General features: G+C 35.4%; 1 protein-coding gene across 11 annotated transcripts in view; it reads left to right on the forward strand.

The window, feature by feature from the left end:
* The window catches only part of OTOGL (otogelin like), a 98,068-nt gene that overhangs the window by 59,355 nt on the left and 12,627 nt on the right, over nt 1-26,086 (forward strand). For 9 of the 11 annotated variants that reach the window (XR_013938306.1, XR_013938307.1, XR_013938308.1 and 6 more), the window contains 21 exons: nt 3,342-3,509; nt 5,065-5,343; nt 5,967-6,084; nt 7,346-7,425; nt 8,381-11,029; nt 11,132-11,244; nt 12,397-12,574; nt 13,449-13,591; nt 14,764-14,787; nt 14,889-14,981; nt 15,657-15,846; nt 18,157-18,371; nt 20,177-20,318; nt 20,657-20,842; nt 21,333-21,545; nt 22,445-22,549; nt 22,850-22,957; nt 23,482-23,583; nt 24,016-24,120; nt 24,207-24,247; nt 25,218-25,281. Coding sequence is in view for 8 of the 11 variants with exons in the window: in XM_080552361.1 (XP_080408487.1) it covers nt 3,342-3,509; nt 5,065-5,343; nt 5,967-6,084; nt 7,346-7,425; nt 8,381-11,029; nt 11,132-11,244; nt 12,397-12,574; nt 13,449-13,591; nt 14,764-14,787; nt 14,889-14,981; nt 15,657-15,846; nt 18,157-18,371; nt 20,177-20,318; nt 20,657-20,842; nt 21,333-21,545; nt 22,445-22,549; nt 22,850-22,957; nt 23,482-23,583; nt 24,016-24,120; nt 24,207-24,247; nt 25,218-25,281 (5,316 nt within the window). In the remaining 3 variants the exon portion in view is untranslated. The remainder of the gene's footprint in view (nt 1-3,341; nt 3,510-5,064; nt 5,344-5,966; nt 6,085-7,345; nt 7,426-8,380; nt 11,030-11,131; nt 11,245-12,396; nt 12,575-13,448; nt 13,592-14,763; nt 14,788-14,888; nt 14,982-15,656; nt 15,847-18,156; nt 18,372-20,176; nt 20,319-20,656; nt 20,843-21,332; nt 21,546-22,444; nt 22,550-22,849; nt 22,958-23,481; nt 23,584-24,015; nt 24,121-24,206; nt 24,248-25,217; nt 25,282-26,086) is intronic. The other 2 variants (XM_080552362.1, XM_080552368.1) reach the window with 2 other exon arrangements.

Below are 26,086 nucleotides of genomic sequence, written 5' to 3' on the forward strand. Positions count from 1 at the left end.
CTCTTTAGCTGTTGTGATTTAGTTTATATCTCTTTAGTTGTTATGATTTATCTATTGGTTTATTTATTTATTTGTTTGGATTCTTGATTTGGGTATATGAGATCAGTGAGCTCAGCAAGTTAGCAAAGCAAGTCTCCATGAGTCTTTCTGCTGTATGTCCAGAGACAGTGGGAGCATGGAAACAAACAACTTACTTGTAAGTAAAAACACACATCTGGAATCTCGGATGAAATATGATACACTGCACACAGAAAACAAAACTAGTTATAGCTCGCGCTGAGAAGAGTCTCTGTAAGCTGCAGCAGTGTTGGAGGTTATCTCATTTCTGTGCTCCCTGTTCCCTGGGTAGGATTACATAGTCACAATCACTTGAGTTCTCTGGACCTTCAGATCCATTAGATAGAAGAGGTGACAAATATGTCATTTGCCACATATTCCTTGCTCATTTAACATCATTATGTCACTATACTGACTATTGTTTGCAACATAACCTCTGATTAGTAACAAAGGTGTTTTCCTCCACTTAGGCAGACACAGTAAAGTATCACTGGAGGCAAGTGCTTGTATGAACACATCCCTTGTATTCTTCAGTTTCACAGGATGAATCTGCACAAAATTACTTTTTGCCACTGTCTGTTTACTGCTGTAGTGCTACAATATCTGTGAGAACAAAATAAAATATATGGAAACTGGATATTGCATGTGAGATGTTAAAACATGAAAGATTTGGTTGATGATTAAGGACACCCACGATTCCTGTTATTATTTTTTTTGTGTGTGTTTCTTCCATTCAGTTCTTCTATAGGTATCTAAAAATGCTGTGTTTTTTTTTTAAGCTTATTTTATTTTATTTTATTTTATTTTTTCTGTGCAGTATCTCATATACTATTTGGGATTTGACCAATGTGAATAAAACCAGATAATCTCACATTAGTAAGGGATTCAAATATTGACACATTGTTGTGCATCTAACATAGTTATACATGGTTATTACCATTTGAATTTTCACCCCACTGAACTAATTACCTTTGGTGTTGTGAAATTTAAGTCTTTTTATCCAGAAAGGAGTGGTGTAGACATAATGCATCTCTGATGATACTGAGTTAAGATTAATCATCATAATTAATCTGATAGGATTTTTAGAAAAAAAAAAAAGAAAACCCTCATATTTTATGAATATTTGTCACACTTATTAACTTATGCTATTGGGTTTTATTCTAAATTGGCTTGTTTTCTTTGGATTTTCCTTCTTATATTGACATATAAAAGAGTTTGCTCTAGTTCAATTAAGAATTCGGTTGAACCAACTGGTGGGATGATTCTTTGACTTGGCATGTGTAGTTATAACTGATTTGCTTCTACTTTTAACGGGTGAAGGTCAGTGACCCAGCTGTGTTAAATAATCTTAGTACTCCCTGATGTCTCAGTTTATAACCTCAACATTTGCAGCATGTGGGTGGATTGCTGTGCCATGCAGCACATTTTGGAAGTCAGGGAGAAGCTCTAGAAGGAAGTTAGCTTGTGCTTGTGCTCCAGAATTCAAAACTGAGACCTATTACATTTTGAAATTGGTAGGATACATGATTTTCTGCACAGGTCTCACAAGTACTCTACCATAAAGTAACTAACTCCTGTACCGTAAAGTAACTAACTCCTTAGAATGAGAGTAGTATTCGTGTAATAAACTTCCTGTGGCATCCCTTCTTAGATTTGGATACCGTTCAAGCGTTTGTAGGAAGTGAGATATTAAAAAAGAAGGGAAAATTGGCTAACTGCAATCACACAAATGTGACTTTCGATACATCCTTTTTAGCAACTTGCATCCTGTAATGAGCATCATACAGTAGACAATGCTTTTCTGCTTTAGAGAGTCCAACCCACTACATTAGCAGAATTTAGATACTGCTAGGTATACCTGGCTTTCTACTATATTCCTTGCAATGTGGAATTTTGTCTTACTTAAAAAGTAGTAAGAAAATCAAGGATGGCACGTGTTGACCATTGAATGCCATCAAAACACCTTCTGGTGTGTGGGATGGCTCTTCCTCTGATTCTTTTTTGTTCTGCATGATGTCAAACTGTTGAATCTTTGTGGAAACTTTCTCAGTTACAGCTCAGTCCTGCTTTTGCTGTAGTCACAGGCAAAATGTTTGTTAGTACGTGGGGATGAACATCCCATGATTTAGGGTAGAGTCAGTAATTGACTTGCCACTTCCATAAAAGGGATCACTTTGTGGCAAGTTTGTGAGCTTCCAGTGCATACGACCTCCAGCATAGCTTCATTATAAAAACACTAGTTATTTTCTTGTAGTTTGCTTCAGAAAATGGTGTTTAACTTCTAGCAAAGCCAAATCTTGTTATTAAGATAAGTTCTTCCCTCTTAGAAGAGTCATATCAGAAAGCAGATGTTCTAGGTTAGGAAAGGGGTTCAGTCTTCTCACTGGATTAAAGGATTAAAAGCTTTCTCAAAATTTACAAACCTTGTTTATTACTCACAAGGCAAGGTCTTAGAAGTATGCTGCTCTTGGTTCTTTCAGTGGGGTATAGTGACAAAGACTGATGCTGTTATATCTCAGTGTATCCCTGTGAGCCTTTCCAGCCCCGCAGAAATAGCTTTAAGGGTATGTTATAGGATGTCTGGGGCATAGTTGGGACAGCAGCATTTTGGCAGCAGTACCAGCTGAAGTTGTTGTCACCGCTATATTGGCATGAAGTTTTGGATGACTATGTGCTGAACCAGACTGGAAAATTTAGCTGGTCATTTTTCAGTAGGATTAGTTTACTGCTGAAGTACTTAGGATGGCATAATAAATGGGGCTGTAGGGGGACAGAAGCAAGTGGTCTTTGGGAGAAGATGAACTAGACAACTGCTTAAGCAAGGGTGCTGCCAAAACTTCAATTACAGCCTTCTTTTTTAATTGCCTTGTAAATATTGGAGTAGTTTCAGTGTCTGTTTGGGGAATAATATTAAAGTTACTGTGTTGATATTCCAAAATATGGAAATAAGGACACGTGAAAGACAAAATACTACACAGAGGCAGCCCAGATCGCTTTCTTGTACGTGCCATTTTATGAGGATAGCTGCCCACACTTCTTTATGCTCACTTTGTATCTATTGTGTTTTGGAAAGCAAGCAAAGAGGAAGGGAGTACCTTGAACAGATAGATACAGACCTACTCCAGCATAATACCTTGAGGCATTGAGCTGTAGTTCAAAAAATATTTGATTCCAGGTAAGGTGAAATATTTAAGGCAATATATTATGTCAGCTAAGGCTTAAGTTTTGTATGTTATGCAAGTTGGATTGTTTTTTCTTTTACTATTTGATTTTTCTTCTCTTAGGGCTTGGTGAAGGACCCTATATTTTGGCAAGTTCTGGAGAAAATGACACAATTATAGGAGCTAATGTATCTAGTAGAAGGATATTTCCCCTGCCTAGAACTGGAGCATATGGAAATGTATTTTTCAGTTTCATGATAACTCCAGGTCTTTTCAAAGATAAAGATTTATGTAAGTGTTCTCAACATTACTGTGAATGTCAATACATATTTTTCAAACTATATGAATGTTTTTTTGCTGCATCTTCTAAACCTAAAATAGTCTAGATATTTTTAGTTATTGGAATAATAACAATGAAGTGTTATGATTTTGAGGAGGAATACTGACTTTTTTGAAAAAAATATTGGAAAACCTACCTGTCAGCTCTAAAGCTGACTTCAGAAATTGTTTTAGATATGCTGCAAAATATGAGTGAAGAATTCCTTCTTGAGAAAAATGTAATTAGATTGTGTAACTGTAAAATGGAAAAATTTGCATATGTATCTAAAAAGTAACCATTCTGAAGATGAGTGAAGAAAATTTTGTCTCCAGTAAAATCATTTCTTTTCTATCTATTCTCCTATTTTGTGACTATTAATGCACCATAAAGCATGCAAATTAGAACAACCAATCTGGCTCCTGCATTATTAGTGAACGGCATCTCAGTATAATGTAGAAGGACGTTTCTTAGGTCAACAGCTATTCCTAAAGTCTATTCTTCATTTATCAGAGACAGATCCAAACAATATAACCAAAAATAGATGTTTAAATATTTTACCTTCTGCCTTCTGCATATGTTTTCTTTTCTTCACGTACACTGAGTTTGTGCCACTGAAGTCAATGCTGACTTTCTCATTGCTTTCTGTAGTTACAGAATTTAATTTTTTGACAAAATCCTAAACCCTCAAAAGTCAACATAGAGAAGGGCTGTATTTACTATAAAATTTGAAACTATAGTCACAAGCTGTGGACAATTTTCCATGTAGGTTTTTAGCTACAATTTTAAAAACGGAAGGTATATAAAATAGAAGAATTAGTTCAGTCTTGTCCAATTATCCAACCAGTGTCAAGTATAAGTAAAATATTCATTATGTCTGTGCAGTACACAGTTTTCATATTTGTGAGGGATGAGGTAGTGCTCATCTAGATTAAAGATATTGCTAGATTGTATTCAAGGTGACAAACAGATCTGAAGTCAGCCTTATTCTAAGTTCTTAAACTCTCAGATAATTTTCTTCACTTCCAATTTTTGGCAGGAGTAGAAAAAACAGAGGGTTGAGTCTTTTATTTGCCCACAAGTTTTCTTACTGTATTTCTGGATATGACTGTATGTAAAAAAAGCTTGACATGAAGTAAAGCACGCTCTTACAGAATTTGCAATGTTACTTACTAAACAAGTTTCATTGCAGTTGAACAGTTGGATGTCCAAAGCTGAGGAAAAACTATCTCCATTTGAGCATATCCCAAGCTGAGACTGCTTATGAATTATTTTGAAGGCTGGCAGTAGTAGGATGAATGTAGTTTTTGTCTGATTAGCTCTTTGGTGAACTCTGCATTATGTGATCACTTGAAGTTTCTTTTTGACCTGCATTTCTACCTTTTCCATACTATAGATTTATTTATTTATTTATTTTTCTATAAAGCAGTGTTTAAAAGGAGCCACGTAGCCAATATATAGGTTGAATTTCACTTTCAGACTGTTTTCTATGAAAAGTTTGCTATTAATTTTTTTTTTCTTTCGTCGAAGCTCTGTCTCTTGTTTCCCTTGAATCTGCTGAAAGGCCAAACTACTTTCTGTACATACATGCAAATGAAACCATTGGTCTGGAACAGTGGCAGGCAAGTGCCTCCTTTCGGAGACGAGCCACATTTTTCCACCACCAAGGCCTCTGGAGTCCAGGGCTCAGTGCCTTTGAACTGCACAGTAAAAAAGGTTTTTTCATCATTCTCACATCATCTGGTGTTAAAGTGGCAAAGTACGATGACTCAGAAGAATTCAAACGTCTAAGTAGCTTTAGTATTGAAGGTAAATTTTGCATAATCCACAGGGATAAGTTTGGTTTCTTCTTCTTGCCTTCAGAGCATTTCTCATGCATTAGCAATAGTAACAAGTATTTTTATCTTGTTCTTAATTACTATTCCGTCTTTGTCTTCCATTCTACATCCAAATGTTATTTTTTTTTTTGCAGATACAAAGAACACTTTACTTTTTGACTATATTTTCATTGTTTTATTCTTTCAAAATAAATGTGGCATGTCACAAAAAGTGCATGTTAATGTCTTGTTATTGAGCTACAGATATCTTTTTTTTTTTCTTGAATAGAGTAACAGTATCACATTTGAAACAAAGAGTACATTCACTATGTTTAACTATGTTTAACTGATCTTTTTAAACAGAATGTGTTGTGAAAAATGAGTAGTTGTTTGTATCTTTGATGTTTCAGTGTCTTTTACCTTGATTGAATTTAAAATACTTATTCAAATGACATAAATGAACAAAATCTCACCTATTAAAGTTCTTGAATATTTCTATACTGGTTTTTCCTCTTTTACATTTTTCTGAAAATTCCAAGGGTATAGAAAATACTATAAATTTATATTTTTTTTGACTACTAAACAAATAAATAATACCTTCTCCTCCTTTTTCAGAACTCAGTGCCTCTGTGCCTTATAGAAGGATGTGTGAATGGAGATATGAATCTTGTGCTAATCCTTGTTTTAAAACATGTAGTGATCCTGAAGGAATAGCGTGTAAATTTCTTCCTCCGTAAGTCAAATTAAGCTCAATATTACTGCTATATTTTTTCATGTAATGTTCATACAGAATGTTTTCTGAAAATTACTTCAGCTGCAATGTCCATTAATTTTTAGTCATCCAAATTTCAATAGCAAATCTCACAATTAGTGTGAAAACATTTGCAACAAGCCACTTGTTTTCCATGTTATATATTCTTGTTTACATATGATCTTTTGACATAAGTAGGAACAAAGAATAAAAGGGTTTGTATTTAGCCTAGGGGATTAGCTTCTGGTAGTGCTAGATTAACATTTATTAAATGAAATGAACTCTGTTCCCTTCCGCAGATATGATATATTCAAATCCTAAACTGGTATCTCATGATACTGTAACTGATTTAATCCTTCTGGTGGTTAAAAGTCTGAGACCAAAAGCTAGAGGAATAGTTAGGGTGAATGACGCCCTCTCCTGTGAGAGGATGGAACTTTACACTAAAAGATGGTCTTTGGCATGACAGGAGAGATTTTACCCTCCTGCTGTTAGTTTGTTAGTCTTAGTAATAAGCTTTCCTGTTTCCATGGATCTCCCCAGCACCTATGGAAAGTGAATTTTTATAAATAAACCAAAGGACAATATGTCTAAAAACTCAAGACACAAAATCCAGTGGAAAAGAAATGATATTTTGAATTTCAGATTATCTCCATGGGCCCATGCAATCTATAGTTAGGATTATTACTAATATAACTAATTTTCTGTCTTGCTATTTTTACATTTTTTTCTGTATTGGCACACGGGTTTCTTATTGAATGATTTTATTGTTAAAAATCCCCCCATAATTAAAAGGTAAGATAATATATAGATTTGTCTGTACTCTTCCACTCTGAAACTGCACAAGAATGAGACTTTTTATAGAGTCAGTCTAAGTATCTTAATATCTGAAATGAACATATCTGGGCAAAACAGCACTCTTGCAAGTTAAGTTCTTGGTCCTATTGGAATCTGTTCAGCTTAGGCACCTGAACTTCCACCTGTGTTTGGAAGCAGAATGCTCCAAAGCCATCACATCCATCAGCATATGCAAATAATTGATTATTAACAATTTAGAAACAGAATTGTGCTGTCTCATTGACCTTAAAATAACTCATAATTCTGTGTTCATCTTTACACTGGAAAGTTCTCAGAACTCTGATGGGGAAGACATTCAAATGTCTCGTTTTACCAAAATGAAATAATTTAAAATTGATTTGTATTTCTGCTGTGGCTTTAGAATTAACTATACAATATTTTAAAGGGTTGAAGGATGCTTGCCATACTGTCCCAAAAACATGATCCTTGATGAGGTCACACTTAAATGTGTTTACCCAGAAGATTGTAAGTATATTTTATGATATTAATCTAATCTTATAAATTGTTTTACAGATAATGAGAAGTGATTTAATCAGATGTGTTTTGATTTATTATTATTATTTTTATTATTTTTTTATTTTTATTAAATGTTTTAACAATATATCTTTCTGTTGAAGAGCTTCACTCTGGGACCTAGGCTCCATTCCCAGTCATCCAAAATACATCTTCTACATTCATATGAATATCTGTATTGAATTCCTTCATTTATCTAATAGTGTGAAATTCAACATTTTTGGTGTTTTTAGACTCACTATAACTGTGATTTGACTATATAATGCTAGAGTGTCATATGTATATGAAAGATCTCAAATGGAAAAAATATTGCTGTGGTGAAAAGTTCAGACTTTTCAGTAGGTGAGCCATTCCTAACAACTTCCTTATATCTATTTAATAACTTCTGGTGTGTGAAGATACCACTATTTGCTTATTTTTTGAATATTGCATTCTTTTAACACAACTATTGCATTTTAATACTTCATTTTTTCCTTTACAAATTTAAATTAATTGCATTTTGATATTTGCTAGTATAAAGTTATCTCATATATTATATTGCCTTCCAAAGATATAAAAGAAGATAGCATACTCTATAAACTACTTATGCCAATTTTTTTTACTATTTTAGATTTACTGAATTTTCCATAGAATTCCCTTGTTGCTTCAAAACTGCTCTGCAAATTCAAGGTTTTCAGTAATAATAAAAATTGGCTACTCCATTTGCAAAGAAAATTAGAATCTTCTTGAGAGTGAGTTGAGTTCCTCAAAGCCATCAGGCAACCTGGAACCATTGGTAACTTATCTTTTCAGCAAAATTATGCTCTGGTTTGTTAGTATTTAAATGGGACTTGAATATACATAGATGTTGATATCTTGCTTTACCAATAATCCACAAAAGACAGTGAAATGTGCATTTTCATTTTAGGTATACCTGTGACACCTGTGGAATCAGCAATTGAAACAAAACCTTCATTGTTATTCCCTCATGTGATTACTACCACAGCGAGATTTCCTGAGAAACATCCTATTCTTGTTACTTCAGGGACTGAGTCAACTCGTACCCCTATGACAACCGAAATTACCATGAAGGCAAACACAACTTCAGCAGGAATGAATATGTCAGAGCAGTCCACTACAGATTTTTATTCACTGGAAGCATCTAATGCAGCCACCTATTCGACATTTTCATTATCAAGTACAGTGGAGCCTTCTGGTGTACCTCACAGCACAGCAAGCCCTTCTGTCCTTTCCAAACTCATATCTTCAACAGATTTTCTAACTGCTTTTCAAACCTCAGCAGTCACATCACATACTGTCAGTTCTACCCCATCTATAACTTCACCTATTCCAGTAGCAACTTCAACAACCTTACTCAGTGCCAGTCCTCTTCCAACAGGTTCTACATTATTAACACCCAGTTCACTAGGGGTAGTTCCACTTCCACTTGAAGCATCAACCACTCAGCTAGGAACTGCTCCCTCTACCTCAACAAATTTGATCTCCAAACCATTTTCTGTCACTTCTGAGCTGCCAGCAGGGACTATGAGGAGTAGGAGTCCTTCAGTAAGTCATTCTAAGGGAACAGGCATATCTTCTGAAGTGTCCTTGCCTGCTTTACTGGCTGGCAGAGCAACTTTCACAAGACCCCTATTTCTCCTAGGTTCACGGCTGACATTAAGTACACCTACTTCTCCTGTATCCACTTTGTCTGTTAGAACTATGTCTGGTTTTGGCCAACCTGTAGTTCACTCGACACCCATTTCTGCATTAACTTCAGCAGCTCCTCAAATTCCTAAAACAACTAGATTTGAGACAAGTTTTCCTCAATTAATCTCATCTTCATCTTCAGAAACAACCAAACCCTTGTCTAAAACTTCTCTGGTACCATTAAATACAAGTTCGTTAGCTAGATTTTCTCCAAAGCCATTTTTATCTTCAGTGGAAATTTCAGTGACTGTTTCTAAGCAGACATCTCCATTAATGAAAGGCAGTATTTCTACTGCTCTGCCCATAGTGGCTAGATCTTCACCTCAAGTTGCTTCTCAAATCCCTATAAAAACTTCTTCAAGTCCTTCTGTAACACACATTGTCTCAATACCAGTGCATTCTCTGACTACTTCCCTGAAGCCCAAAGCTATGAGAGATGTCACTGTTGTCTCAAAAAGTATTTATAAAGAACCTTCCACTTTTTCAGTGTCTCTACTAGCCAATCCTACAATCTCTGATACATTTTTAGCAAGCTCAGCCTCAACAGAAGATAAATACATAATCCCCACTGATTCCTATTCACTGTCATTCATTTCTAAAAAGCCGAAGAAAACCATTAGTTCTACAGTCTTCCCTATTAGGACATTGGTATTACCTCCAAATGCAACATTAACAACCACTGAAAAAATTACAGAGTACCTAATAAGTCCTCACACAGAGATGAAAACCATGCCTGTTGCACAAAGTGCAGGCACTTTCTTTCCTAAAGATCTTTCTTTTACAATACCATCATCTCTACTTAGAATCTTATCAACATCACAACCATCCTCTGTAACATCTCATACTACAAGTTTTTCAGTGATTCCCATATTCAGCAGGACATCTTCATTAACACGAAATATAACTGCTACCCAAACACCAGTTTCATCTCTAGATGCACAAGGAGCCTCAAAAAGTCCAGTTACAGACTTTGCAACTTCTACAGATTTTTCTACATTCATTTTAAACATTAGCTCTTGTACTTCCCTTTCAGCAGCACTAAACACATCCATTATAATGCCCTCTTTACTAATGCCTAAAACTCCTAAGGTCATTTTAGAAAGCCAGTCTGGTAGGGTCTCCATGTCTTCACCTCCTCCTAAGACCACTCATATCTCTACTGTTTCTCTAGGAAAACAGAGTTCTTCGATAAGTTCTTCAGCAGAAGATGAAACAATATCAGTCATGTCAGCTGGAATCATCACTCAATCCACTGCACCAATGATAATGAACACAACAGTGAATGCTACATCCCTAAAAACACCTTATACTTTTGTAAAAATACCACCTAGTTCTTCAGCCAGTTTATTAATTGCTTCTGACACTACTGCATTCCCTAGGATTACTTCAAAAACGTCTGATTCTTTTGTTGCTGATTTGAAGTTTCATATGGCTTCACCTTCAGCTCCTACCACCATAGAAACACCTATGTATATATCACGCAAGTCTTTATTTACATCTCCAGCATCTCATGTTTCACAGAGCAGTAAAGAAACTCCAAAAATGACGGTCATGAAAACAACTGGTACTACAAATCCATTATCACAGACAAAGAGTATTTCATTTACAGCTTCAGAATTTAAGTATGCAACCTCATTTGAAAGAACTTCAGATACTTTAGAAAGCAACCAGACTTCACATTTGCAAAGAAATGTAACCAAGACAAAGTCAACCACAACAGAGAAATCTTCCCTGCCTTATTTGACAGTACCTGCAGGTCAGAGTTCACCCTTTTCAAGAGAAAGAAATATAACCTTAGCAAAAAATCTCTCTGAAGTTCCAGATGTAACAACATCTGATTGGTCTAAAATCCTAACACAGAGAACAGGTAAAGCTTATTTCAATTTAACAGAGCCCACAGAGTTGGAGAACAGAACTGTAATAGATTTATCCCATTCTGTTGGTTAAATGGTGCTTTCTTCCCCTTCAGAGACTGTGGAAACACAAACTTCTCTGGCAAGCACAAAAACATTGACAGCTATAGCTGACAAGGCTTCTTCTGGTACAGTGATGCATCCACTGTCATATACATCTGAATGCGTGGTATGATAGTTTTACTTGCCTTGATGCGTTAATGTATGGATAGCTATACTGATATTCAGCATGTTATACCAGAGATTTTAAGTATCTCCTATTTTTGTTTCATTTTTCTATTACGTAAAAATGAATTATTCTTAGAGGATTGTTGTATCCCTGCACTTTTAGTGCCCTGGTATATTCTGCAAATTAGATCCATTGCTCAGGAGAAAAAAAAAAGAAAAAAAAAGTCTAAAGCTTTGTGCTGATTCTAGACAGCAAAATATATTTCTGAGGTTCAGAAAAAAGCCATAGTCCATAGAATTCGGAGGTTTGTGCATAATCTGGCCTTTCTGTTTTTCATTTCTTTCTTTCTGATAGGGTATAAAATGATGGGAATGCATGATGCTGTATTTTTTTAAATGCTTTTGTGTTATAATGCTTTATATAGAGTATTCCACTGTCGCTAGATGGAACAGGAGGGGTGTAGGTGAATCGACATTCATCACTGTCATCTGTAGCAAACAAGCAATTATTTCCAAAATAACTGATGCAAATAACAACATCTGCAAGATAATTAAGTCTGTACAGCAAAGTTAGACACTCAGTATCTAAATTGTAGGACATATTTGCCTCACCCAAGCCTTCTTGTCTTGTCAGCAAGAAGGATTTAACTGGCCAAATTATCTTCAGACTTCTGCTTATTTTAATGCAATTTATTTTAATGCCTTTTTTGTTTGTTTGTGGGTATGTATTTAATCTCTCTGAGGAAGTGCTACATTTTTGTTTCCAGTGTTCTGGTTACTTAGGGGTCTTTTCTTTCTAGTACTAGGAGTGCAGAATATTAATTTAATGATCCCTCTCTCTCTTTTATTTTTATTTTTTAACCTGGGACCATGTTGCCTGGGAGAGATCTAGAGGCTATGGTTAGCTTGCTGATATCCTATGCATCTCATTGTAGTCAAATGCAAGATCAGGTGTTAGTTTGTACTGTATCTAAAGTTGCATGACAAAAGAATATTTTAGTCCAGCTTCCAGACCCAAAGTCAAATATATAGGAGGAGTCACATAAATGTGTTAATTCTGTCTCAGAGTAGGGCAATAAACTAGCAATCACTTGGACTTCATAAGTACAATGAGTGTAAAGCTGATTCTGGTTGTTTTTTCCATATATGACAGCCAAGATATCTTGAACCTGTCGACAAATGTAGCCAGTATATATGTGTTAATATGGGTTGGATGTTATACAACCTTTCAAGGAACTGCCCTAAGGATGCGCAGAAGCCAGACTGTGGTTTTCGAGGAATGCCAGTTCAAGTTAACACTGATAGTTGTTGCCCAGAATGGGAATGTCCCTGTAAGTCACAGTTATATTATTATATACTTCCAACACAGAGACTTAATGTGGAAATTTCAAGTGATAAATTAAGGGATTAATACAGTGGGAAGATTAAGCTGAATACTGAAATGAATTTAAGGGAGATTGTTTTGGGCCTCATCAGCAAAACAATGAAATATAGTAAATGCTTTGGTATCTTTGAATTAACATTCAGGAGAGTCAAAAAGATGGTTGAAATTAAAACATTGCAATTAGATCCACAAATCAAATGTCAACATTTTTAACAGAAAATCTTCAGAATTTCTATCATTAGAAAACATTGAGATGTCAACACTTCTGGGAAGAAATATTAAATACTTGTTTTTTCTGAAAGAACCCCCCCAAACTTCACTTAGCTCTAAAAGGAGTACTTAATGATATTTAGAAACTGTAGAGACGGGTAGCAGACTCAAGGGAACCAGAAGGTTAAACAGAAGTCGTATTAAAAGCCTTGCGTCATTTCTGAAACACAGATCACATTTTAAAATATTTGTTTTAAGATCGAATGGATGTGTATCTTGCTATCAGCATGCCAAATGTTTGTATACATTAATGTACATATTTCATCTGACGATGTACAGATTCATTAATCTTACTTGTAAAACCTTGTTGTAAGTGAAAATTTTTACCATCTTAAAATTTCCTGGGCATATAGCCCTTGATTAGCTATGTCCACTAAATATCCTAAGATGCTTCTCCTTGTGGCTCAATATGCTGTCTACGGAACAATGCCAGCAATATATACATGAAAGTAACTCATATGAAAGCAACTACTGCTCAAACTAAAAATGTTTTTAGAAATGCCTAGTATTCTGTTTCATGGTAACCTTAATAAATGACAGTTCTTTTTTAGGTCAATGTTCTGTACTGTCTGAACTGAGTGTTATTACATTTGATGGAAACAACATAGCCCTCTGTAATATGGCTTCCTACATTTTAGTCAAGCTACCAGAAGAAATTATTATTGCTCATATTGAAAAATGTCCTTCTAATCAGGTAAGATACTTGCCTTTCCTCAGTAATTTGTGTCTTGAATGTTGGTGTTATAGGTATGAAATAGTGCAAAAATGCATCACTAAAAACTTTCAGTTTTTATAAATTCAACTGAATTTATACATTACAGTATTGTCAAAATGAAGAAATATTTGGAATAGTCACAAAAATCTTTTGCCTTTATTTAAGGAAGGTAATAGAAGTTCAGGATTAGGGTGATGAGATACTTTGCCACTGTCTACCCCTCTGCATTGCCTGCAGAGGGAGTCCAGACATTTCATTTTTGGACTGCCATTTTTCGTCAGGTCAGTCTCATCTTTAGAGTCTGCACAAATGTTTCCTTTGCATTGCCCATGGTTTTAATTCATGAAGACCTTGATCAGTTGGCTTGCACGTCCACCTTTGGCTTGTAGATAAACAAGTTCCTCACCAGGTACTTTACCAGTCTTCTTTCCTTCCCATCTCTCTTTGGTCTCATAACCACTCTCTAACACATTCTGGGCAATGGTATGTTTAAATGTTAAGTCCTGAGTCTTGCAATGTTTTAGATGTTTTCTTTTGAATTGCTGTCTTTTCACTGTTTCTTGGATGCAGACTAAAGGTGTGATTGCAGCTTACATAGGCAAATGAGAAGTCCGTAGCTGTTTTTATTTAATAAATATTTTCTAAAAGGGTTTTATAGCATATGCTGAGATTCATGAGGCTGTTAATGAGTCGCTCTCAATGTTAAAGGTGATTCATTGGAAGCCAGCTGAGCTATGGTATATATGAGTTGCAATCGTGTGGAAAGATGTCTTGGTAAAATAGTTTTATCAAGGTTAAGTCAGGGGATTATATTGGGAAGACCACTATATCTCTAAATATTCTTTTTTATTCAACTTGTCTAGGTCGTTGGGTTGTCTTTTCTGTATTATTTGTCATATAAACCCCTTTTATTTAACTTTTTAATAAGTAAAGAAAGTTTCTAAAATTAGTTAAGTGAAAGGTGCAATGTATTAGCTGGGAAATGTGTATTATTTTTTATTATTTATAAGGAACATATTGGATGATTTAAATTTGGAAGCTGATTGTAGAAGAACTTTTAAACACAAAGAGAACATTCAACTTATTCTTGCCAAATAAGAATTCTGCTGATTATCATTGCACTTCTAATCTAGTTTTTATTTTTTTTTCAGAGTGCAAATTCAATAAGAAATCTAGTAAGTATTTTTTCCATTATTAATTATAAATTGTATGAGTATTACACATATTGAAATAATTCTTCTACTCCTTAAAACTTTTTTATCACTTTTCTTTCAAGGTTCCCCCTGCAAGCACTTCAGGTCTCTGCTTTAAGAAGTTGAATGTTACAACACATAGATCTAAGTTACTTATTAATCGTTTAGCAAGAAAAGTAAGTATATATCACCAACATATAGCATGTGTACATTTAAGAGATAACTGGAGAGCTATTCTATTGTAGAATGCAGTAGGTCAGGTTTATAATGAATGTACTACAGGAATAGGATTACTTCTGCAGTTCATGTTCCTGGTAATTCATGGTATGCTAGAAGAAAAAATAACATTTCTGATACTAAGCCTCACTTGCCTGTCATTTATACAACACTTCAAAGTGATTTGAGATTTTAAAGAAGCTGCAAAAGGCATTTATATTTGAGACAATATTTCCAGAAAACCTAGAACAGAATAGTTTTCCAAGATGTGATAAATATTTAGGCTGTCATTTCTGCTAGGTAATAACAGATTAGAACAGTTTAGAACAGATAACTTTGAATAATCAGAATAATCAGTGTTATTTTGTTGTTTTGTTTTACCAGATGATATAGGATAAATAATATTTATTGCTTCCTTAATTAGAGAAGACTTCCATATCATTATTTTTTCTCATGCCTACTTCATCTGCAGTTACAGAGTCACTAGCAGGAAGCATTGTGATATAAACACAGTGACTACTGCTATTGTATGTGGCAGACACTGTAAAATTATCTTTTGCTTTAAGATGTAAATAAATATAATATACATCCTTGTAATCTGTTTCTATCCCTAAAAGGCATTTGGTTTATTTTAGGTAGTAGTGGATTCTGTAATTCCATCATTACCATTTTCAAAAGAAGGACTGAGTATTCAGGATACTGGTGCAATGTATGTCATTAATACCCCAGCTGGTATTAGCATCAAGTGGGCTCATGTTACAGGCATCATAGATATACAGTATGGATTACACTCTAACACATCAATGAAGACAGAAGGACTTTGTGGTGAGGCTATGGTGGCAATTAATTACTTTCATATTTACAATTTACACCTTCCTTTTGTGTCTGTGATCTGTTATCCCTATAGCTTTCCATGTTACTCTCATTAATTACACTGTCAATCATATTTGAAGTAGGCTTGTGAATTTGTATTAATTAACAGTAATAAATCAATAATCCTGTTTGAAAGCAATGCTTGCTAATGGAGCAGTTTTCAGAACAAGTAATGATCGATACACCATATTTAACTAATTTTTTAAAAAAATGTAGTCATCTCTTCCTGTGCTAAGAATATCATTAAAGTCAAGCAAAGAAAAGGGCAAAAATTTATATGGAGAAGTGACTGCTGAAGAAGTTCAAGTACAGAGAGTATGCTTCAATGGTTATAGGAGAAAGGGATAACTATAGGATGCTGGCAGTGACACCTAGTGCTATGCAAATACTGATAAAAGGTGTAACTTGGGAAGGGTCTGAATTCACTAAGGATGGTGAATCCAAATCCAGACCTGTTACACTTGGATTTAGGGTCAAAGACTGTCTAAGCTATCTCAGACTTAAATTACAATGACAGCAAATTTTGCATGTTCCAGGCTTCCCTAATAATGCCTTTATAACTCTGCCAGTATGAATTTTATGGAAAAGTGTAAGCAGGTATTCTAGAGTAACATTAATTGCATCATAAATGTTACTTTTCTGGTGCATTTATTTTACTGAAATCTATCCCATATTGACCAGAAAAAATATTTTTTAAAATATTTCAATCTGCTTTTAGTTTTAAAAGCAAACAAATTAATTCAGGTATGGTTTACGTATATATTCTAAGCAAATTAAGTATTTAAAATCAATTTCTATATTGTGCTTGAACAAAAGGAAAGTTCTCCTATATCTTGTGAGAGAAGGGGAATGCTGGCTGTGGCAGATACTGCACCTTTTCCTGGTATCATGCCCAGTATCATCTTCTCTATTCAAACTGGAAAGGTTGGGATGAGATGAGATTGCAGGTAGGAAATATTGTAGAATAGTTGCTCTTTGTGTCATGAAAAGACAGGAGGAGGAAGAATATGCACACAACTCCAATCTTAGCTGAACAGTGCTGCTCTACCTGGTATTTTGCAAAAAATATGAAGCTTCAGTTAGTGTTTTTTCCTGTCATCTAATGTTTGCTTCTGTCTGGAATTCTCCTGTCCTCTCCCCTTCATACTGAAGAAAATGTTGGACTATGTGGTAAACTGGTTTTATTTTTACACCTGTATTGGTTCTGCAGTTCTGTAGGGTGATTTTACAGAATTCTAATGCCAGTACCGGCTGTGGGGTGGCACTGGGACAGCAAGAAGAAGCAGTACTACTATCAAGTGTTTCTTATCATGCAAATACCATCTCCTGTACTTCCCCATGCTGTCTGAGAGAATAGCAGGACCTGTCACACCAGCCTAGTCCACCGGGGTCCCTGGGGGGTATCAGGATACAGGGCTCAAAGCATGAAGACTTGGGCTATGATTAGCCATGTAGAAGCAAGGTGGAGAAAGGATATAGAAACTTTGGGTGTTCTGTCTCTGGGATTTAAAACACTACTATGAAAATTAAAAAGGCTGATTTTATTGACTTCTTGTGTGTTCATAAGAGATGCGTATTTCCATTGACAAATTAACTAAATACACTATTTCTAAACTAACTACCTAACCAAATACACTCTATTTACACTCTAACTCAGCCAATTGATGTTCGGGTCTTGGGGAGTGCTTTTTTGAGTGCTTTGGTATTAATAAACAGGTTTGGAAAAGTATTTTCAATAAAGAAAGCAATTTGTTCATCAAAAGGCTTCTTTCACAACTTCTTGCATTTAGATGTCCAATTAAATTTGAATAAAGCATCAAATTGTCAGCAATGTGCAATTAATTTGAAAATCATCTACACTTACTCCCATGCAGCTGATTGCTATTCAGTAGAAGAGCAGAGAATTTGGTGCCGTGTCAATGAATTAGCCCCCTCAACAGCACATTTTGGTGACAGGTTTTCTTAAAACTTCATTCGTTGTTGGGAAAAGTATTATTACTTGTATTATATGATCTGCTTGCTTTGCTAAGCTGATCATGGAATCATAACTAGACGGTTGGATCTACAGCAGACATGTAGTTGCTGTGATTTATAAATTCAGATGACTAAGTCTCACACATGAACTTGTTGCAATGTTAATTTTATCAATTGCACTTTTCTCTCTCAAAGGAAGTAATACACTTTTTTTTTCCTTTTTTTTTCCTTTTTTTTTTTTTTGCTTGTTTGCTTGTTTTTACTTTGAATGTGATGCTCTGACTCCAGGGGTGTGTAATGGAGACCCTACTGATGACCTGAAAATGCAAAACAGGACCATAATTACAAATGTGGAGGAAATTGAAATGTTCATTAAGAGCTGGGAAATTGAGAAATCACATGATGTATCAACTAGGAGGCCAGTAAGAAACTGTACTGAAGATAACTGCACATACTGCATAGAACTGTTAAACAGAAGTGTTTTCATCCCTTGTCACAAGAAAGTGAGTACGAAGTTCAAAGAAATTCCAGGTGCAAATTAAATGGAAGTTGCATTGTTAAGAAAAGAGTACGAGAGATGCAGATTTTTTATGTTTTGCTTACTTTCATGAGTTCATAACAAGGTGGCTCCAATGCTTTTGTCATCTTGTCCATTGTAAATAATTCCTCAGGTAAAAAGAAAAGTACATCTACGTGGATCTCTGTTCTTTAACTCTGTTTCTTAAATCACTGATTAGGCAAAGCTCAACAAAGTGGCACCAGTTCATCATCCCAACACAGGTGTATTCCTAAAGATTGATTTTTTAACAAAAGCTTGACAACAGTCACTACAAATAAAAGCCTCATGCTTCTTCTGCATACAAAAGCAACTCATGTAGCCTAAGACTGATTGGACTAATGACATTTTCTGTTAAACAGCTTTTGATGTAGTTACTATTATGTTGACAGTTTGGTAGCTTTTCTTACAGAAATCATAATAATTTATTTTTGGAAGCTGTGCTTTCAAACAGAGATGTATCTTTAGCATGCAGACTACCACTAGAGCAGCACAGCTGCTTCCCACAATGGGAAATGAAAAAGCCCATCTCTCTCAACACTGACTTTTCCCACTTAATTCAATATAAAAAGGATTAATTATTCAAGTGTCTCTTTCTTTCTCACAGATGGACATGTCTAGATTCCTGATTCAATTCTAGCTCTTCTGCTTTTCCAACTTGGCTTTGCTTTGCATTACTTTATGTGGTCTTCATCGCAGACAAATGCTGTTACACGTGTTGTAGACAGCTGAACCCCTTCCTTCAAAATCCCAAGTCCTCTCCTCATTTTTCCCAGGTAGAAAAAATGGAGGGAATTCTTCCTAAAGACATGGCTTAAAGAGATTTTATAGCTATCTGCCACAGAAGCTGAATGGCAAGGAATGAACTGTGGAATCCATAAGGGAGAATAGCATCAGTGGGCAGCAATATGTTTTTCATAATTGTTTTAACATATCTGATTTGGAAATAATTTAATCTGAATAGTCAGAACTCTTACTTCATATATGTTTCCAGGAGAACTCTCATATCCTCAGGTGCAATGCAATTGCATCTCTTCCTGGCTTATATCAAAATCTGACATAGCATGTTCATCCATTACGAGGTTTGTTTTCTTTCATGCACATTATGGTAGCAGAGTGAGACTGGATGGAGCATATTGTGTGCTTCACAGACATGGAGCAACTGGACAAGGATAGGTAACAGAATTGTCTGTGTAACAAACTGTAAGGCAAGTGTGAAAAACTGGTTGAAGATTTGCTGAAACCATCAGGAGGGCTGGGCTGTTCCACAGTAGTGGACAGGCAGAATAAAACAAATTCTGACTTCTTCCACCTTTTTTGTAAACTTATGCAAAGAAAAACAATGCAAATAAAATAGGTTGGAACCTGCATTTAGACTCAGTAACAGAGGCAATCAGGCCCTATACACAGACGAAAAGAGTACTCACTAATAGTTCATTCACAGCAGGAATTTATGGAAGATATAGCTGCAATGTTTAATTGAGATTGTTGATTTTTAGCTGATCAGACAGTACCGCAGAAGTTCTTGTAAGTAGCATTACAGTCTCATGCCTACTAATGAGAATAAGTTTCTGGCAATTTAAGTTTTGCAGAATGAGTGTTCTGAAAAAAAAAAAAAAAGATATTTTCTACTTTAGAGAATGCTTGTGATTTTATTTCCCCTGTACCTGTGTTATTTCTTGTAATTAATTATTAATTTTAATTACAGAAAACTCTTCTACTTGTTAATTCTCAATTACAATGTGTTCCTAGGTTTCACCACAGGAGTTTTGTGAAAAGATGTGGATCAACAGCACTCATTTTTGGAATTATGAGTGTGATGCACTTTCTGCATATGTGGCGTTATGCAACAAGCACAATATCTGCATTAAATGGAGGACATCTGATTATTGCTGTAAGCAGACAGCAATGTTCTATATTCTAATGTGACTTTATCCTGCTGCAGTGTATAGAGATGGGTTAAAAAATACATTTCTTCCTATTGCTATTGGACGTGCTGTCTCATTCTATCACAGCATTAGTAAGCCATGGTCCAAGTTCTTGAAATGTATCACCAGTTGGTGTCATGAAAGAATTTTAATCTTGATTGAACAAGAAGCTTATTTAAAGTATCACTAAAAATATAAATATATGCTTTCTGTGATATACTTTATTGTTCCTATTACCTGTTTACCTAATGAAATTCTGAAAGAATGATAGCAACACTCAGTTTCCTCTTTTTATGACTTGCAGCATTGAATTGTCCAGAGGGCAAGGAATACCAGCCTTGTGTGCAACCGTGTGAAGCAAAGACATGCTTGAATAAGTGGCTGTATGAAGATTCTCCCTGTTCCTATTTAAGGGAAGACTGTGTGTGTAAAAATGGCACTATTCTACATAGAACAGACTCTGACCTCTGTATTCCAGAAGAAAAATGTAGTAAGTACAGCAGGACAGAGGGGTTTGGCAAATATTTGCTAATATTAACCACAGACCAGTGTAAGCTGTTTAATTTCTATTTCAGTCCTCAGTAGGAGTGAATCTGGTAGGGTTCCCTTCTGCAAAGCCTAGCTTTGATCTCAAGCTATAGCAGTCTGCACTTTAACTTCACTTGCTGATGTCACTCTGCACAGGAAAAATGATGGTCATTCTTCCATAGCTCCCAGGCTTTCTTTCCTAGAGTACTAGGAAGGAGTAGAATGGACAGCTTCTTTTCCCTGCATCAACTGATTATTTCCACCCCTAGCAGATTATTTTTTCATTTGGGGTTTTTAATGTCATCATTTTTGGGGGGGATTCCTTCATCATAATGTTCTGCAGCACTCTTATTTTATGCAGTATGGCCACCTAGATGACAAACTAATTAATAGTTGCTTGCAGGAAATCTGTGCTCTCTACTTGTCAAAGGGATATGATATTTTTCTCTCAGCATGTACAGATAACAGAGGCCAACCCCACTCTGCTGGGGAGATCTGGAATGAGTCCATGAGAGGTTGTTGCATATACAACTGCTTAGAAAATGGAACTGTTGTTGCTGTAGAACCTGAATGTAATGATGATCCACCACCAGCTTGTGAAAGAGAAGGAGAAGTTATCATCCATGTCATTGAAGAAAGGGCTTGCTGTCCCAAGAAAGTTTGTGGTATGTACCCAGCTGCACACATTTTCAGTAACATAAGTGTAAGTTAAGTGCTTGGTATTTGTTGGCAGAGGTTTATTTTTAGACAGGGTTCAAGGTAACATTTTTGAGAAGTGATTTTTAGGTAATTTTGGCTGGTTGGGTCAGCAAAGCAAAGTTCTCTGTAAGAAGTGATTCACTGAAATATGTATTTATTTATTTTGTATTCCACATCCACTAGTGAAACAAAACTCCTGTTAAAAAATGACTTTTTAAGCTCCTCAGTAGAATTTCAAAAGAAATTAATAAATACTCAATGATAGAAGTAGCTTGGTAGTTGGGGCAGTTACCAGAGCCTATCTGCATTTCTTATGAGTGTCTTGATGCTAAGTGAAGTATCCTCTGACCTCATGCCGTTTCAAAGAAAACATTACTCTGTGATATGATCACTGATTGTATTCTACCCAGCCATGGTTTGTAGCAAAAAGAATATAGTTATTGCTGCTAAAAATGTTAAGCAGAAGATACTTCCTTCTTCATAACATCTTCAGGGAAAAAGAGAACAAATGGTCCAGCAGATCTGGTGATTTTGTTCTTTAGCTACCTGTAACTAACACTGTGTTGTTGATTTGTTTAAGGAACATTCTCACTGGGACATTTTAGCTGGCTCCATTTGTAGGAAGCAGGGCAAAGTAAGTACCTGCTTTAGGTACACTGTGCTTGCACAGTGCTACATGAACAGAGCTCTACCAGCCCTGGGTTGAGCTGGGAGGCTTACGTGCTGATGTGCAGCGCACTGCAAGCTGACTTGGACTGCTGTTAGTTTGTGAATCTCTTAGTAAATGGTATAAATACCTTGAGGTGTAGGACTTGCACTCGTATTTGTTCGTATATGTTAAAACAGATTGTTTTTTATCCCACAGAATGTAACATGTCATTGTGTGATGCCATTATTCCAACATGCAAAACCAATGAAAAATTGGTTGTAGGCTACAACCCTCTGTCCTGCTGTCCACAATACCGATGTGGTAAGGGAAACACAAAACCACAATTACTGGGACACTTTCCAGGCTTCTACTGTCTGTAGTAAGAAAGTTTGCCTTACAGCCTGTTTTGATTTTTAGCAGAATGGGACACTGTAAATAGCTCCAGGCAATTGTATATCTATTTCAAATTCTCAATATTATTTTGTATTTGTGTTTTGTGCCAGTTTTGATTTACAATCTTTTTTTTTTTTTTTTTAATAAGCAAAAGATTTCATTTTATTTATCTTTTTAGCATTGTTTCTTTGACTCTTTTTAAAGTACTGGTTATTTCATATCCTACAGAATGTGATCCTTCAGTTTGTTTCAATGCTTCTCAGCTGGACTGCAGAGAAGACCAATTTATTGTTGAAGCAAAACAGGAAGATCCTTGTTGTTTCTCTTATCTCTGTGGTAAAAAAACTCTATTATTTTTGTGGGTAACTGAGGAATAGTTAAGTATTTACAAAAATAGTATATATTTTTAAACCTTATAACTTAATCCAGGAATTCCTGAAGATGTCAGTGGAATTTCACACAGGCCAGGCTGACTGGGGCATGAATTACACTTGGGTTTGGGGATCTTTCATTTCAAACATAATTTTTAACATCATGCTTGCACTGTAGATTAATATTGTTAACACACAGTGATCTTCACCATTAAATTATATGACTTGTGCTGTCAGTGTGCCATATCATGGATCACAGCTGAACCTCAGTAGTTCCTTACCACCAAGCTGTCTATGACTTAGTGTAAGTCCTGACACTTAAGTGTATGCACTACTACATGCACTGCATGTTTCTGGATTTGAATACCAGTCCATAAAAGTTCTGTTATCCAAGTAAGAGGCATAAGACTTGTACTAATAAATAAAATGTGCACATGGTAACTTTCTATTATCTAAAATTTGTAAATATCTGTTTTGTTTTTCATTTAGTTTGTGAATCCTGTATTGAGCCTGTTCCCTTGTGTAACGAAGGGGAAATTCTCACTGTAGACCTTAATACCATACATTACTGTTGTCCTCATTACTACTGTGGTGCGTATAACTGTTGTCAGTTCAATATGTTACCAAATTTAATAAAAATGACAGGAAGTGTGCGTGGAGGTTTATTTGATGCAGCATTTATGATGTGCTTCAGCTAGAGATTAAGTGCTCTAAGTGAGGGTGTCTACATTTGAGATAGGCTCAAAGTTCTTGGTATACTCAATGGTGGTCTAACCAGAACAGTCAGTGGAGTCTGGAGAGTTTATTTAGTTCACCAAACACTGAAGAGCTACTTTCAATGTATTGGTATCTAGACACCAATACATTAATCTGGATCTAGATCTGATCCTTAGTGTTTAAATATACAATTGTTCATATACATCCATACATTAAAAACATCTGTAATAAAATAGCTTCCATGTAGTTGTACCTTTGTTGTACTCTTCATTAGTATTCTGATACCTGTCTCTTCCTCCCATTTAGTTTGTGATGAAAACCTTTGTTCTGATCCTCCTATTAATTGTACCGATGACATGAAACTTGTGAAGGAAAAAATACCTGGGCAGTGTTGTCCAGAATGGCACTGTGGTAATTATTACTTTATTCCTTAGTCACTGCAGATAATAAAAACAATTAGGTAACTGACTGATATGCTTTTCTTGTTCTCTTTTCAGAATGTAGCTGTGAAAATGCTACTACGGTGACCTGCAAATTGGTAAGAGCTGCCCTTTAAATATTTTTATTAATCATGGACTGCACTCTTACTCCTCCCTTTCCATTCTTTGTTTAATTTGTTGTAAAGGGTGATGAGTCTGAACCTGGACAGGCTAGGACTCTGCTTTTCAGCCCACAGCTCAAGCGTGTAACTCAATCAAATTTCTGTATGGTGTTGTCAGCTGTTCCCTGGGGAAATTTCACTCTGTGTGTTTTAGGATAACAAAAGAAGAAAAGCAACTGTAATATTATTTTGTTCAATATTTACTCAAAACAAAATGCTAGAACTTTCCCCACTTAAATAATTCCTAACTGTTGTTAATAATTAATGAGTAATGACCCTTATGATCATATGTATCATCTGGAGAAATGTGTTACTTTGTTAAGCATTTATGCTTTCAATTAAGATGATTTAACATTATTGAACTTAGCTATATCTTAGCTTAGATATGAGAAGTCATAAATACTTTGCTCCTTGTATGCTCCCTCAACAGGGACAGTGATCTGGAAAATAATGATAAGTGAATGTTCAAACTCCTAATATCAGGGACATTTTCCCTATTAAATGCTTGTCCCCCTTTTCCTCTTATGTGAAGATAATGTAACATGTAAACAGGAGTAGCAAAATTTAATAGCTTTTATCTATCTTTGGGAAGAAAATTCATAGCAGGCATTCTTTTGCTGATATGTTCATTATTGAAATAACTTATTATCTCAGGAAAAACTGCTGTTATAACCACTCTGCTGTTTATATTCATTCCTAGAGAAAATGAAATATTTTGCACTTATTTAAAGAGATAAATACATTGAATATTTTTGAATGTGCTATTGTTTCTTGAGGACACTGCAATTTTACTCTTCTATGGAAGCACAGGTGAAAGTGATGAAAGCAATAATTTAGATTTTTAGAGAAATTTAGAGAAATACATTTGTGTATGACTTTGCAAATTCTTTTATCTTTTTACACTCAGGGAGAAGTTAAAAAAATAGACAGTAGCATTTACAGTGCTTGCGGATGCACTCACTACATTTGTGGTAACTTTTTATTCATGTCTGCTTGGTTTTAAATTTTACTAAAAAGGGCATACAAAGAAAGAAGAAATAGGGTGATAATCACTTTCTCAATTTTAACAATCTTTTGTTATGGATGTCTACCAAGATATAGAATTATGCTGTCATTACTTAATATTATATTTTGTCTGCAAACTCATCAATTTTGTGTTTGGTCTTGAGAGGCATAGGGAGTGTATTGTGTATTAAAACTGTCCATACTCTCTCTCTTCCTCTTCTTCCTCTTCTTCCTCTTCTTCCTCTTCTTCCTCTTCTTCCTCTTCCTCTTCCTCTTCTTCTTCCTCTTCTTCTTCCTCTTCTTCTTCCTCTTCTTCTTCTTCTTCTTCTTCCTTCCTTCCTTCCTTTTCCTTCCTTTCTTTCTTTCTTTCTTTCTTTCTTTCTTTCTTTCTTTCTTTCTGTCTTTCTTTCTGTCTTTCTTTCTTTCTTTCTTTCTTTCTTTCTTTCTTTCTTTCTTTCTTTCTGCCTGCCTTTCTTCCTTTCTTCCTTTCTTTTCTTCTGCACACTATTAATCTCAAATGAGCCAGCATGTAGCCCAATTTTAAGTTCAGACTTCTGCTCCCTTCTGTAACTCATTTACCTTATGCAGACTAGATTTCAGCCCACTGTCTATGGGAGTTCATGAGGCATCTCATAATCCTGACAGAAGCCCAGGCTAAACTGCCTCTGGTAGCAAAGCACAAATTTACAGTGCAGCTTGAATATATTAATGTTCCACATTTAATTGTAGGAATACTTTATTAATTGACAAATAGGCTACATTTTATGATGT

Source organism: Anser brachyrhynchus, assembly GCF_964034855.1.
Source record: "Anser brachyrhynchus genome assembly, chromosome: 1".
Classification (NCBI taxonomy): domain Eukaryota; kingdom Metazoa; phylum Chordata; class Aves; order Anseriformes; family Anatidae; genus Anser; species Anser brachyrhynchus.